Raw genomic sequence first — 15,541 nt, 5'->3', positions numbered from 1 at the left:
AGTCTGCAATGTTGAATGTAGTATACGAAATATAACACTTAAACCTAGTGCTGGACGATATGGGCGCAAATCAGTATCACGATTAATTGTACATTTTACCACAAATACAATTCATTCATTCATTATCTGTAACCCTTATCCAGTTCAGGGTCGCGGTGGGTCCAGAGCCTACCTGGAATCATTGGGCGCAAGGCGGGAACACACCCTGGAGGGGGCGCCAGTCCGTCACAGCGCAACACACACTCACACGCATACACTCACACCTACGGACACTTTTGAGTCGCCAATCCACCTACCAACGTGTGTTTTTGGACTGTGGGAGGAAACCGGAGGAAACCCACGCAGACACAGGGAGAACACACCAAACTCCTCACAGACAGTCACCTGGAGCGGGAATCCAACCCACAACTTCCAGGCCCCTGGAGCTGTGTGAGTGCGACCCTACAAATACAGTTCATGAACGAATATTTTGTTTTTGTATTTATGACCCTCATAGTTCAGTGACGAGGCTTGTGCTGTAAATGTGCTCCAGTGTTAAAGCTGAGATATTTTTTCTAATGTCGCTGGGAGCTTGTTCCTCTCGTTTTCAGAGCACTGTTTATATTCGGTGTGTGATTGTGCTTTGGTTGCTTTTCCTCAGTGTTTGCCTTCTTTTTCTTCAGTGTCATCTTAATTATAGTAAAAACCAAAGTACGAATTGCTCGAGTCGGTCGGCCTCTGTGTTGCGGTTGCGTCCATGGAGCAGAAACGCACGATTACAGCCTGGTAGTGTGGTTTTAAAGGAACAGTACCAAAACGCAGTGGAGACATAACAGAATAATACAAAAGTAAAAAATAATTGATATAACTGATATAGACAAGTTCTGAATGTTGATTTCGGTTAATTGCCCGGCCCTACTTTTATCAGTGTGGTGTTTTCTTTGATTACAAAGTTTTAGAACGCCCCAGGGATTTTTCTTATAAACGTTACACTTTCTTTACACTAAAGCAGAAATCAGTCCGGATCCACTGGCCCAAGTGGAAAGCCCCTTCTACCACAGGAAACTGCTTTACTTTCTGCCTGTCTCACCTGTTTTTTTTTATCTTCTATGAATGGAAAGTCTTTTTTTTTTTTGTGGTCACAGAGCCTCCCCATTTCTCAAAACTAAAACTGTCGTTAGACCAATCTATGGGGCCCTGAAAAGAAACTTACTAAAGAAGTGCATTTTAATGCACTCATCTTCAGGTTTAAAACTACAGCCTAATCTTGGCCTGTTCTGAATGAGAAACTACCCCACAGTCATCAGCCAGTTCAGTCTAGTCTGTATCCTCGTTTTAAAATGAAAATCATAATTCAAAATGCTGAGTAGTCCAGGACTAGGCTTAACCCCTGTCTGGGAAGCCACCCCTTAGTGTTAAAAAAGGGACTGGTTTAAAATTAACTTCCTCAATGCCTGTTTACATAAATTTGGGCCCTGGAACCCACCAGCTCTCACACTGAAACACCACCACCCAGTCAGTTTGGGGCAAACTGTAATAAAGATTCAGATACTGTACATCAAGTGCAAGCTCTTTGGAGTTGTAACAATCCCTCATGCATCAGGGAATCTAAAGTTGAGATGTCTGAGCCATGTTTACATGAGCAAAGTTGGAATTAAACTGTAGCAGTCTTGATCAGTGGAGAAAATAGAAACAAGCTAATACTGTAAAAACGAGGTTCTGTGAGCTTTGTGACACTGACCTTTTGCAGAGATCAGCAGGGCCATTTACATGGAAAGGTGTTTGATCCTTGTGGTATTTTGACCAAAGCAGGTCATAGGTGTTCAAGACCCCAGAACTGCATTGACTTTTGGAATACAGATTGAACCACCATTTAAAAAAAAAAAAAAACCCATAAGCAGCTCCCTCTAGAAAAACATATCCCATTACACACATCCAGCTCATAAAAGGTGTTGCAGATTAATAGCACGTTTATTAGAGAAGCCAACGTAAGTTGTTTTTACTTGCAGATTACAGAAGCCTAATTAGTCCATCTTCAATCTAATCTCACATCACCCTTGGAATTTCCTCTTCTCAAGTTGTTGCTGTAAAGTTGTGTTGGAGTCTGCCTGTTGTAGATTGTAAATTAAATCTGGTGACAGCCACTGGCTACATCCTCTCTCCTTAAGCATTAAACGTTACTATCCCAACATCTGCAGTACATATTTCACTGACGTGCACACAGAGACTCGGGTTTGCGTTTCCAAGGCACAGAGAAACAGTTTTTCTTCTCAGTGGCCTTTCCCAAGGCTCATCTCTAATTGTCACAAAGGCTTAAGAGACACACCAAGTCCTAGGCTGAATATCACTATCCTCTTTATTGTCAAAATGAGCAAAACACTACATGGAACATTTAGTTTAAGACCCACTTTTGAAGAGGACTTCACATAAAGAAGTACTTGATAAAACAATATACAATTAAATTAATACATTCAACAAAAAGAAAAAAAGTGCCTTTTGTTTTACTGACATGGGAAGTTAAACTGCACACATATGTTAGCATAACATAATTGGCAGACTTAATGCAGCACTTGTATCTTTTAGTCCACAAGTAGATTACTAAACGGTGAAGAACATCTAACACATACATTTTAAACATACTAGGAAGAAAATACCTGATAAAGAATACATTTAAAGAACCCATGTTCTGTAAACTCCACTACCAGGGGGAGCTGGTAGGGAGTCTACAACCGTCCACGCAGAAAAAGTCACGTCACGTATCAAATTCGCAAATCTGATCCACAGCCAGCATTGAGGAGAACAGGTTTTTAAATTCTTCCAATAAAATAAGCGCAAAAATGCAAGTGATTATTCTGAACAGCTATCCCTGCATTAAAATCTCCAGAGTTTAAATCAGATCAGCGACATTCATTGGCATCTCCTCAACGGTCGTGTTGTAAAACGTCTCGATGTCTCGAAGAATCCTCTTGTCCTCCTCAGTAACGAAGTTGATGGCAACACCTTTTCTGCCAAAGCGCCCTCCGCGGCCAATCCTGTGGGGGAGTAAAGGAGTTAGCAATTTGTCACTGAAAACGGCTTGAAACATCTGACCCTAGGAGACGACTCACCTATGAATGTAGTTCTCTCGGTTTGTCGGAAGGTCGTAGTTGATGACGAGGGAAACCTGCTGCACATCAATTCCACGAGCCTGAGGAAACACAACATCACTTCACTCATCTGCATAAAGCAGTGGCCTGCAAGCTTTTAATAAACATCTATTGGGTCAAAGATGACCAAAGGCACTTCTGCTTCTCCAATACACAACACAGAGGCCCAAGGAATGCTTTCTACCACATACAGAAGGCTACACTTAACTCACCAACAAATCTGTAGTAATCAGCACTCTGCTGGAGCCAGATCTGAACTCTCTCATGATGATGTCTCTCTCTTTCTGGTCCATGTCTCCATGCTGCAATAAAACAAGAGCATTTTTTCAGAAATAAACCAAAAATACTCACCCAACTACCCATAATTAATGCACAGCCAGTTGGTTGGAGGTATGATCAGCACTGAGAAAGTGTCTCCATTACGGGTCAGTCCCGAAAGATGAAAAACCATCATTTCATATTTAATCCAACAGGCAGATTGATGCTAAACACTCAATCGAACAGATGAACTAGAGGCATTCATAAACCATCTTACCAGGGCAGACACAGTGAAGTCCCTCGCATGCATCTTCTCGGTCAGCCAGTCCACCTTTCTTCTTGTGTTCAAGAAAATGACCGCCTGGGTGATTGTCAGGGTTTCGTAGAGGTCACAGAGAGTGTCCAACTTCCATTCCTGCAGATGGAGCCATTATGCTATCAGAAAATGCATCAAACTAACAATGCTGCAGACAAGGTCCCCTTTCTGTAGCTTGTCGCACAGAATCTCGAGACGTAGGACACAGGACATTAAGAAAGAGGTCCCTCCTAGACTCATTTGCGATGCTGTGTCTTTGCTCTCCCTTCTTTGTAGTAAGCCATACTAGCACGACCACCAGAACTGAGCCCGAAAGCTTAGACCTGCTGATTTTGGCATGGCACTTTGGAAAAGAAGGGGTTCCATCTAGAAAAACTCATGACTGGCTTAAACAGGCCTTTAGAAATAAAATAAAATACACTCACCTCTCTTTCTACATTAATGTAGAACTGCTTGATGCCCTCTAGAGTCAGCTCTTCTTTCTTCACCAGAATGCGGACAGGCTCTCGCATAAACTTTGTGGTCACATCCAGCACCTCAGCAGGCATTGTGGCTGAAAGCAGCACCACCTGCAGGACAGCACACCATAGTACATTATGATTGGTTTCTTCACAGCAGCATGTGAAGCCAAAACTACACTAGACACAGGCGACTGGGTCTGTTACAATAACTGTTGCGCTGAACCTTGAAACAGGCCACTGGACATTAAGAAAGAGGTCCAACCATATTTCATAACCAGTGCAGGGCTTTTGCTCTTCTTCCATGTTTGCACTCTGCTATCACTATCGCATAAACCAGGAGAACCAGGATTCTGCGATTTAAGCACAGTTCTTTAGTATGGAAGACAAGGAGCATAAATTTTACCAGGCTCCACTCACCTGAATGTTTGTGCTCAATTTCTGGAAAATTTCATAAATCTGATCCTTGAATCCACGACTAAGCATTTCATCTGCTTCATCCAAGACAAACATCTTGATCCATTTGGGAGCTAACGACGAAAGAGAGTGTACATACTGATTACTTATCAAAAAGAAACCAACATGTAGGAATGATTATGGCACCCCCAAGAATGTGATCAGTAAAAAAGAAAAAGATATCTCCATGACTTGTCAGTCCCGAAAGATGGAATACCATCATTTCACACTTGAAAACATTACACAGATGAACTGGTTAAGACCCAGACACTCACAGAGAAACCTCCTGTTCAGCATGTCAAACACACGACCAGGAGTGCCCACAACAATGTGGGGGGCTTCTGCTTGAAGCTTCTGCATTTCATTGCGAACATTGGTGCCCCCAATGCAGGCGTGGCATGAGGCACCCATGTAGTCACCGAGGGCCAAGATGACCTTCTGAATCTGTAAACCACACAGAAGGACAAAAACGCTGATTAAGTGCACACAAAATAAAATATAATCAGCTTTTTACTGCCTAAATTTCCTAATACAATCAATTTAAACTAATTTTAAAATAAAGGAAGACTCCTAAATACAAGGAAAACACATTTAACACGACTGGGCTGCTGTCTGCTGCTAAGCACCAAATAAGGACACATTCAAACACAAAGTCCACACTTTGACCAGTCACAAAGCAAGAAGAATAGCAAAATAGTACCTTGGCTTCAGCTACTCCCCAAATATGCCGCCTTGGTCTGAGACACACTTAAGTTTATCATGACCTCGGGTACAGCATACCTGCTGAGCGAGCTCTCGGGTTGGTGCCAGGACCAGAGCCTGAGTCTCTTTCTGCTCAATCTCCAATTGCTGCAGGATGGAGATGGCAAACGTGGCTGTTTTGCCAGTGCCTGATTGGGCTTGGGCAATGACATCGTAACCTGAAAACCAGAGATAGTGTAAATCTCAAGCGTTCACAGGAACACGTAGACTCCCCGCCGGAAACATCCTAGGGCCGCAGGACGAGATAAAACTGTGCGTTGGGGGAACAAATACATTTCGTATCAGTTTAAGAGTATTACCAAAATATGTTCTTTAACTGATAACCTAGTTCTAATCACCTTTTATGCAAGGAATAATTGCTCTCTGCTGAATAGCTGACGGCTTCTCAAAACCATAGGCATAAATCCCGCGGAGAAGCGTCTCCTTCAGGTTCATGTCATCGAAGTTGTCTGTGATCTCGTTCCAGTTGCTCTGCAAGAGAGAACACACACAATCCTTGTATAATGTACCCAATATAATCATGCTAAAGAGACCATATAGTCAATACTTCAGCACGTTTTACTTCAAAGATACTCGACATAAGGATGACTTCAATGTGAAATTCTGAATAAGGATGACGCTGCCTGGAAATATTGTGTGTTTTAGCAGCACTGGGGCTGTAATAGGTAAAATCACTGCACTAACAAAGAACAAGACAGTTATGACACCCTCTCACATTTAACAAAACTGGGGGTTTAATCACAGAAAAGATAGGGGCCTTGCAGTGTGGTTACATGCATGAGCCAGGTCTAAACAAAACCTATGTAAAATTAACACAGGGATTATTTTTTGCCATGTCAAGATGAGAAAAATAGGCCAACTATCCTGACCCAACTTACACTGACCCATCAACAAAACGTATAAAGCCATTTCATCATCGCAATCCTCCAAAGCCAAGAGAGCCCCGAAGTGCTCATCTTAATCATTTGATGTCAACTGGTAAGGATAGCCTGTCTTTCTCATTTTAAAATCATCTAATTTAATACTGTTGTATTTACATTAAAGATTGAGATGATTTGAGCACACCACTAGTCTCATGATTTTATTCCATCACTGGAAATTTGCATGCGAAAGAAAAATTTGTCGCATCAGTATTCATTTTTGATGGCTTGTTTCATACATAGTATAAAATAGCACGTGTTCCTAGTAACTTCCAAACATTAAGATTGGTTTATACAGAAATAATTTTACTACATAATAAACAACAAGGTGCTCACCTCGATGACACCATCAGGCTCCATCCCTTCTGGCCCTCCATGGTCTCGATCTCTGGAGCTAAAAGACAAAATGAGGTTAAGAAAAGGGTCTGCAAGTCCTCCAAGACTTTAAAGGTTACATAATAGACACCGGAGAATGTCTCAGTTGGAGAACAGGCCGAGAGCAGTGTAACATGTTGGGAACCGAAATGCGTTCCTCACATGCCACGTGGATGGAGGGAGCAAAGTGAGCCCTTCGCTCCATGCTGAATAACATTACTACTGCATTACCGTAATATACACCGCTACTGGCACTCCAATCACCCTTTACAGACATGCACTTGCGCAGCCAAATCATTTGTGCCATTTTAAGGTCAACTCTGAGAACTTTCATATTTGGGCCTATAAAAAAGGTACACCTTACACACATTTTAAATATGTTAAATGACAAAGGCTAACAGTCTTTATTGTCAAAGGATAGCAGTCCTACCTCGCTTTGTCTTAAAACAGCTTCTAACTCGTAGCTTCACGACGCAAGCGCACGCTTTTTACGCTAACTTTTGGATCCACCTTAAACGCCATAACAGCCGTATGTTAACGGCTGCAGTTTAAGATGGAACGGAGAATTCCAACGAGCAGCAGCTAAGGAAACTAGGCCGCAGCGACCAGATGCGGGCGTCAACGAGAACTGAGCTAATAAACAACAAATACTGATGAAACACATTGGAATGTGTAGTTTAAAAACTACATATATAAATTAAATACGACAACGTGCCAAAACTAAACGTTAAACGACGGTTACAAACGTTTTTGTAATGTCGCCGTTGAGCACAAACTGGTGTGGCGCAGGCCGCGGTATGGCCCGTTTCTAACTATTTAATAACAAAAATTCTAATTTGAACACGTCGAAACCCACAGTTTGTGTAGGATATAACAATTTAGCCTCTTCAAAAACCGAATTTAACCGAAATGAAAGCGAAATACCTGTTGTAATCGGCAGAACCGCTAGACATGGTCCGTTCGCGACTTCGGCATCCACTCGGAAAGGAGGAGCGCACGAAGCTCGGGCGATTTTTTTATCTAACCGGGACACCTTTTCTTCAACTCCCGTATCGTTATCAGAGCTGTTATAAAACGGCCCGACAGACACGTTGGTTCTTCGCTTTAAAATCCCTCTTAATTCACAGTAGCAGTGGTGTTTAATCACCCTGTGCTCAGATAAAGTGCAACGGCGCTTTTACTTTTAACGTGGGACGGACTATGCGCAGGACTATATCATGAGACGCATGGATATTGCCGCAATGCTGAAGGCGTGCTGAGGTCGCTACGGGGTCTCCAGCAGTTAAGGCCTAATGGGCTGTTGCTAATGCGTGGAAAATTCCCTCCACTTTCTGTTCTTTTACCAATTTTTAGCTCACATCCAGAAAAAAAACACCAAGGTGAAACGAAGGTGTACCAAAGAGGGTTGAGGGGATACCCAACAATTTTTCAAATTATTTTCTAACTATTAAAGTTATAGTTATACAAATAATTCAGTCACAAGTACTCATTGATTAGTTTGATAAGAAAAGTTCAATTGTAGAGAAACTCATAGTTTAGAATGGTAAATGGTAGGTTTTAATGTCTGCAACCAGAATACAGAGACTATTTACTTTCCACAGCTACTATACTTTTTAAATGTAATTTTGATTATTTTAGAACAGTTCTAAATTTGAAAGAATACAATATCTTCAGGTACTATCTGTGTCTTAAACATAACTGACAGGAATGGATTTTAATTAACCACAAGCCTATCATAACCAAATTTCAAATATGATTTAGCATAATCACAGAATTTTCTGTGAAGTACGTCTTGTTAATATCACCACTACTATGACAATAAGTTAATCTACAAAACAGCATTTCACATCTGATCACTTGGAATGACCAAGACCATAAATTAATGTCCACCTCTTTTAATTGATTAAACCCCTAAAAACAAATTAATTCTTTCATTCATTCATCTTTTTAAAGTGGTCCATCTCAATCAATATCACCGTGAGTTTGGATCCTACCCAGAGTCATTGGGCACAAGATACAATCACACCCTGTTTGGGGAGCCGGTCCATCCAAGGTCATCTCTTAATCACACGTATATGAGCAATTACACACTCAACCAGCCACACCTGTGAACAATTGCACTCAGACAATTACTCAAACTAACCCAATCACTTACACCTACGGACAGTTTCACACACTCTTATCCAATGCGACTCACAAGATTACTGGTATTGCAGGTAGACCAACGCAGTGTTAGGAGTCTTGCCTAAGGACTCTTATTGGTTGTATTACACACTGGTTATCACTGTACCACACACACTCATTCTGGAATTTTTTCAGAGTAAACCCAAAGAGACATGGGGAGAACACAATCTGATCTGCGTTCCTCAAAATAACAGGGCTGGGTTTCCTAAGAGCATCTTAGAACAAAGAAGATTCCTAAGTGTTAGAGTGAGCATTACAGTGAACACTTTCTCTCCCTGTTAAGACAAACTTAACACTAAGATGTTTTTGGGAAACTGGGCCTAGATGTAGAACTTAGCCCCCGCACACACACAAAGACCCCACCAATTGATGGGGGGGGGGTCTTTAACACTTTAATTGTGCTGGCAAAGTGGTTTTGTGGTCTATTCACTGTGTCCATTCACTGTCCACTCTGTTAGACACTCCTGCCTCGTTGGTCCACCTTAAAGATGTAGACAGTAGGTCATCTAGTGCTGCACATTTTGTGTTGGTCATACTCCAGTCCTTCACCAGTAGACACAGGATGCTGTTGGCTGGATCTTTTTTTGGATGGTGGACTATTCTCAGTCCAACGGTGACACGGGGACTTAAAACTTGCAGCATTACTGCTGTTGTCTGATCCACATATACCAACATGTCCCTGTCCCCACTCTGTGGGGTCCTGAGCGTTGAAGAACAGGGTGAAATGGGGCTAACAAAATATGTAGAGCAACAGGTGGACTACATTCTGAAACTAGATCTATAAAGTGTTTCTGTAGATTAAGAAGTTAATAAATATTATTTCTGTTCATTTCCCCCTCTCTGCCTGTGGGGGCCTCAGTGAGCAGTAGCGGAAATACATGAAGAGCGGAGAGAGAGGGAGAGAGGAAGAGGGTGACTGGAGATCACAAACATGGTAAATGAGGACAAAAATACAGGTTTTTATTCGTTTTGTTAATGTCTGCTTGATGGGGAAACACAGTTAGAGGTAATTACGGCTCTCGTTCAACAGATTTGTGACCGGTTTTATCTGTGAAAATGGGTGTATTTGTATTTTAAGCGGCTGTATGTGCACTTGAGCTGTAGGGCTCAGAGTTAACGTTAGTAGCCACCGGCTAAGGCTCATTACAACCAAACAGCAGGGAAAAGTCGTTTATTTGCTTTAAACGTGGCTTTTATTGCCCTTCTCTGAGCTACAGAGGTGTTCAATAAAGACTGAAGCTCACTGACAAGTGAAATGAACCCCTCAAAGGTGGGTTTAGTCTTAACATTTAGCTGCAAAACGTCCTAGTAAGCTAAAATAAAGAAGTAAAAGCACTCACACTTAAAGGGCTCATTTCAATTTGTTGTCGTGGAGCACTTTAGGAAACAGAACGTTCTCTTTTATGACGTATGTAGCGCACTATGTAGGGCGAAGGCAGCCATTTGAACAGCAGCCAATTAAAGTCAATTATTTCTATATTGTAGCTGTGAACAGGCTGAGGGTTGGAGTAACTCAGTTATGCTCTGCAGAATAGAAACTGGATGAATAACGTTGCACACCAGACTACATTATATAATCATATTGCCTACCTAAAAAGGTCACAAAGTACCACTTCTTTCTGATAACAACCAGATACCAAAACTTTGTTTTTTTTCTTTAAAGACCTACCGTCCCATATACACCCATGTGTTTGATCTTGTTAACATGTCCCTGTGAGGTTTATACACACAAAATAACAGTCAAAACCATGGCTGACCATTTCTGCCTTGAAATGGCAATTTTCCAAATATGGTCTCAAAAACACAGTTTCAGATATTTACGGTTTCTGACATCACAGACCTAAGGAACCAGTCCTCAGCTTGCAGAACAGAGCTTTTGAGACTCAGGCAAGCGGTGGAGGTGTGGGTGGAGAAAGTGACAGAATATATTTTCATTTTCATAGGTCTGCGCTTACTAATTGTAGGTGGTTTAGAGTTTTATTTATTAAGGTACTAAGGGTTAGGGTTCTAAATCTGCCTGTTTGAATGATCCAGCCAAATGTAGGATATCTTTCTCATTCTAGTGAACTACTCTAATACAAAGCTAAAACTCAACACCACATGTGAGTGTGGGCTGTTTCAGTATAGGTTTGTTACAGGACTGGGTCAGATTCATTCAGGAGTAAAGGAGCCTGAAACCATGCACAAGTACTGTTATTTCTACTATTTATATGCCACTAGATAATAAGTGGAGCCTTTTTCCTCATAGAGTTTTGTGCATAAGTGAAACACATTAATACTTAAGCAGACCTTCACCTATTTGAGCTCTGTTCAAAGTGGATACTGAATCACTTAAATTTGCCTGTGCTTTTTCCCAACAGAACAAGCTGAAATCCTCACAGAAGGATAAAGTTCGTCAGTTCATGGTTTTCACCCAGTCCAACGAAAAAACAGCACTGAATTGTTTGTCCCAGAATGACTGGAAACTAGACGTGGCCACAGACAACTTCTTCCAGAATCCTGAACTCTACATACAAAATATTAAGGGATCATTTGACAAGAAAAAACTAGAACAGCTCTACAATCGGTACAGAGGTAAGTGGAAATGAGGGAATACTCATTCATTCATTATCTGATCTACAGACATGGAACAAAAGCTTATTGATTTTCATTAGTTGTTAGTCATTAAATATACTAATATAACTTTAGTGTGTTTAATACTTAAAGACGAGGTTAGGGACAATATAAGCACAGAGGGGAGAAAATGAGAATGGAGAAGAAAAAGAAACAAACAGAAACAGCTAAAAACCAGAGTTTCTGCATGAACAGCGTGCGGCTCATTATCGTTTAAAGGAACAGGCCTGAAACCAGCCGTTCTGAACAGGGCTGTTTTAAACCGTTGGAAAATGCTGCTGTGGTATTTGATCCTTTTGGTATTTTGACCAAAGCAAGTTAAACATTTTAGATTAGTATCATATTGCTTGACAGTATGACACATGATAGTGCTGAAGTATATGGTTGGTAATTTATGATTGGTAAAGTCCTGGCCTAAGACATTGTAATCTGGAACGAAAAATGTTTTTTCTTCTCATTCCAATAGACCCCCACGATGAAAACAAGATTGGCATAGATGGCATTCAGCAGTTCTGTGATGACCTGGGTCTAGATCCGGCCAGTATAAGTGTACTACTGATAGCTTGGAAGTTTCGTGCAGCCACACAATGCGAGTTTTCAAAGCAGGAGTTCATGGATGGAATGACTGAACAAGGGTAATGTACCTTAATCTTTCTACAAACGTAAACCTTGTAAGAGCACTAGGGTTCAAAAGACTTTTGAATAGAGGTTCATCTAGTCTTAGGAAGACTGTAATATTACTTTTTTGTGTCTGAAGATGCGACAGCATAGAGAAGCTCAAAGCACAGCTGCCCAAAATGGAGCAGGAGTTAAAAGACCAGGGGAAATTCAAGGACTTCTATCAGTTTACCTTCAACTTTGCAAAGAATCCTGGACAAAAAGGCCTGGGTAAGTGTCTGTTTGTTTCCTCTGCATTGGATCGGTCACCATATGACATCTTAAATTTATATTCTCTGTATTTTATTTGTTCTAGATTTAGAAATGGCAATCGCTTACTGGAATTTAGTACTCGCTGGACGCTTCAAATTCCTAGATCTGTGGAACAAGTTTTTAGTGGTAAGACTGTTTATCTCTCTTACTAATCTTCATATTTTTATCTCACTTTTCTTCCCAATCATTAATCCTCAACTGGTAATTGACAGCTAGCTGTCTCCACTTTTCTCCCTCAATCACTCAAATTGCCACCAGCCTGGGGGGGATGCAGCGCAATGTCTCAGAAATGTGAAGCCAGTCACTGCCTCTTTTTGTGCTGCTAATAATGAAGCATCATTGGAGGTGTACTGCATATGTTTTGCCAACAAACAGATGCATGTAAAAATGCAAAAGAATGTGTATGAAAGGGTCCCAGATATTGTGGAATAGTTCTTAGTTTATGTAACACTCCCTACTCCCTAAATAGTGCACTTCACGAATGAAAAAAGTAATACTACTTCACCACTACATTTTGCACTACGTAGGGCTGAGGAAGATATTTGAGATTCAGTCCTAGTGTTTTGATGGTGTAATTGCAGAGAGCATAAACATTCATAATGGCGTAGGGCACTTTTGCAGGCTGCTGTATAAGCTCTTCTGTGCGTCAGCGGAGAAGCATAAATCAGCCTTTAGTGTTGTGTGTACCTCTGACGAGCTGTGTTTCCATATTCGATAACAAAGGTATTGACCTGTTTTGTTTCCTGCAGGAACACCATAAGAGATCCATTCCCAAAGACACCTGGAACCTCTTGTTAGACTTCAGCACAATGATAACCGACGACATGTCCAACTACGATGAGGAGGGTCTGTGTACACACATTTTACACTTTCATGCATTTACCAGCGCTTCTCTTCATCACTGCATTAATGTACAGTTAGAATTCTCATTATTTACTTCTCATTACTAGACAGGTTTTAGTGTTGTCATAGCATAGCATAATTCGTTAAGGACCTTCACACAAGCTGTTCTTAATCAGAGGCTTGACTTAGTTAAGTCTTTAAACTTTCATGCCAAGCTTTAAGGGAGACATATTATTCCCATTTGTCCACAAATGAACACAGTTCTGGGTCTTAGTTAAATTTTGGTGACCTGCTTTGGTAAAAGTACCACAAGCATAAAAAAAAAAAACAGCTTTTTTCATACCATGCCTTCACTGTTTGTGGGTTGGTAGGCACTCCAGATCCCAATATTAAAGTGCTAATGTGAAAAAGTGATTTTCTTTTTTCTAAACATGTACCTGGTCATATTAAGCACATTCATTCATAGTCTGTAGCCACTTATGCAGTTCAGGGTCATGCTGGGAGGGGGCACCAATGATTCCACCCTGGAGGGGGCACCAGTCCTTCACAGGGCAACTCAAGCTCACACATTCACTCACACACTCACACCTATGGACACTTTGAGTCACCAGTCCACCTACCAACGTGTGTTTTTTGGACCATGGGAGGAAACCGGAGCACCCGGAGGAAACCCACACAGACAAAGGGAGAACACACCACACTCCTCACAGACAGTCACCCGGAGGAAACCGACGCAGACACAGGGAGAACACACCACACTCTTCAGACAGTCAACTGGAGCGGGACTTGAGCCCACAACCTCCAGGGCCCCGTAGCTGTGTGACTGTGACACTACCTGTTGCACAACCATGCTGCCCACATTAAGCACAACTAATCCTGAAATCTAAAGTACCATGTCCTTATTTACCTGTAACTGTTATGTCCTCGTTTTGCAGGAGCATGGCCAGTGCTAATTGATGACTTTGTGGAGTTTGCTCGGCCGCACATCGGGACCAAGAGCACAGCTGTTTAGGCCCCGAAGGTCTTTAAGGTCCCACTGAGGGGACACCCGGACCTCTACTTTGGCTCCCAGAGCACAGAGAACTGAACTGAAATCTACTTTGCCTTTCCAACCCTCAGGATCGAGACGCTTGTGTACAACAGACATTTCAAAGACGCGTCTCCTCTTTGGTCATCTAGTGGTGGTTTGGGCTTTTTAAATTGTACATTTTTGGATGTGTGCCACTTGTGTCGACCCAAGGCTGGCTCAAGCTCTAGGATCCCATCAATGCTCCAAAATCAGTCGGACAGAAGCTGAATCCCAATAGACACTCAGACATGCCACCTTAATCCACTCCTAGGGCTTGGTCAGGGAATGTCTAAATCCCATCAGATATTAAATATTAATTTTAATACTCCTGTGTGCATTCCTGCTTTTGAATGTTTATTTTTCTTTTGGTTTTTATGAAACATCTGAGACACAGAGCTTTGATTGTATACTTTTTTTTAGGGGACAAGGCAAGAAGTACAGAAACACCCAAATCCTGTTAGTTTTATTGTGACTTATTGTATATTTTCTGTTGCTGTTGAAAATGGCTATGATTTCACACTGCTTGTTTGGTTTTGATTAAACTTGATCGTCATTATGACAGTATATTTGCTATATTACATCCTTTTATAAATAGTTTTGCTTTTGTCATTCTAAAAACACAGTAAATACAGCACACTCATCAATCCGCCATAACACCAATTATCAATGTGGTTACCATTTAGTTTCTAAGCCATTGTGCTGCTAAACTGTTAGCTTAGCTCAATAGTTCTGTCCATTTTATCACCTCCACTGCCTGTAATGTCTCTCTGTAGCCCATCTTTTCCTCTGCATACTCCGTTTGCCTGCTTTCACCTTGTTCTGCAATGGTCCGGACCACCACAGAGCAGGTATGTTTTGTGTGGTGGATCCTTCTCTGCGCTGCGGTGCCCTGTGTCTGAAATGGCTCCCTATTCACTATTGCCTATATTACTCACTATACTGTGCGCTGTTCTAGGGAATTGAATTCAAGAGGGTAGAGAGCGATTTCGTACATTTGTACCTCGTGTGTTTTTGCCAAACAGCACAGTGCATTGTGCGCATCCACTATCCATTAATGTCAGCTAGTGTACACAGTTTGTTGTACGGCATCTTTTTGCGGTGCATTGTGGGATTGTTTGAGTGCACTGAATATTGTCCATTACATTTTCAGAGACTTCTACTAAAAAGAAGAGCCCCAAAATATTGGGGCAGAGTTTCGGACACAGCGATGGTACACAGTGCAAGGCGATAAA

The 15,541-nt window shown here is 41.5% G+C and overlaps 2 protein-coding genes and 4 non-coding genes across 7 annotated transcripts; 1 reads left to right on the top strand and 5 right to left on the bottom strand.

Moving 5' to 3' along the window:
• Nucleotides 1-2,300: 2,300 nt before the first annotated feature.
• eif4a2 (eukaryotic translation initiation factor 4A2) lies at nt 2,301-7,693 on the bottom strand. The gene is made up of 11 exons (XM_066680848.1): nt 7,595-7,693; nt 6,632-6,689; nt 5,714-5,846; nt 5,394-5,533; nt 4,889-5,057; nt 4,578-4,687; nt 4,125-4,268; nt 3,661-3,798; nt 3,338-3,427; nt 3,087-3,166; nt 2,301-3,011 (listed from the first exon to the last, which is right to left on the bottom strand). The coding sequence occupies exons 1-11, from the start codon at nt 7,621-7,623 to the stop codon at nt 2,867-2,869; spliced, it is 1,236 nt and encodes a 411-aa protein (XP_066536945.1). The 5' UTR covers nt 7,624-7,693; the 3' UTR covers nt 2,301-2,866.
• Nucleotides 3,516-3,586, bottom strand: LOC136707942 (small nucleolar RNA SNORD2). The gene has a single exon (XR_010804300.1). It is a non-coding gene; the product is annotated as a small nucleolar RNA SNORD2 (small nucleolar RNA).
• On the bottom strand, nt 3,873-4,058 carry LOC136707937 (small nucleolar RNA SNORA81). Its single transcript, XR_010804296.1, has one exon. It is a non-coding gene; the product is annotated as a small nucleolar RNA SNORA81 (small nucleolar RNA).
• LOC136707936 (small nucleolar RNA SNORA81) lies at nt 4,368-4,544 on the bottom strand. Its single transcript, XR_010804295.1, has one exon. It is a non-coding gene; the product is annotated as a small nucleolar RNA SNORA81 (small nucleolar RNA).
• Nucleotides 4,769-4,843, bottom strand: LOC136707940 (small nucleolar RNA SNORD2). Its single transcript, XR_010804299.1, has one exon. It is a non-coding gene; the product is annotated as a small nucleolar RNA SNORD2 (small nucleolar RNA).
• Nucleotides 7,694-9,583: 1,890 nt separating the features above from the next.
• Nucleotides 9,584-15,109, top strand: dcun1d1 (DCN1, defective in cullin neddylation 1, domain containing 1 (S. cerevisiae)). Of its 2 annotated transcripts, XM_066681091.1 has the most exons (8): nt 9,584-9,608; nt 9,714-9,788; nt 11,215-11,428; nt 11,934-12,102; nt 12,225-12,355; nt 12,441-12,523; nt 13,147-13,243; nt 14,176-15,105. In XM_066681091.1, exons 2-8 carry the CDS (start codon nt 9,786-9,788, stop codon nt 14,250-14,252), a joined length of 774 nt encoding a protein of 257 aa, XP_066537188.1. In that variant the 5' UTR covers nt 9,584-9,608; nt 9,714-9,785; the 3' UTR covers nt 14,253-15,105. The 2 variants fall into 2 exon arrangements, with proteins under 2 accessions (XP_066537188.1, XP_066537189.1); XM_066681092.1 differs by lacking the exon at nt 9,584-9,608 and having other exon boundaries at nt 9,771-9,860; nt 14,176-15,109.
• Nucleotides 15,110-15,541: the final 432 nt, after the last annotated feature.

This window comes from Hoplias malabaricus, chromosome 9 (assembly GCF_029633855.1).
Source record: "Hoplias malabaricus isolate fHopMal1 chromosome 9, fHopMal1.hap1, whole genome shotgun sequence".
NCBI lineage: Eukaryota > Metazoa > Chordata > Actinopteri > Characiformes > Erythrinidae > Hoplias > Hoplias malabaricus.
Note: the sequence above shows the minus strand (reverse complement) of the source record. Positions and strands in the feature narration are given on the sequence as shown.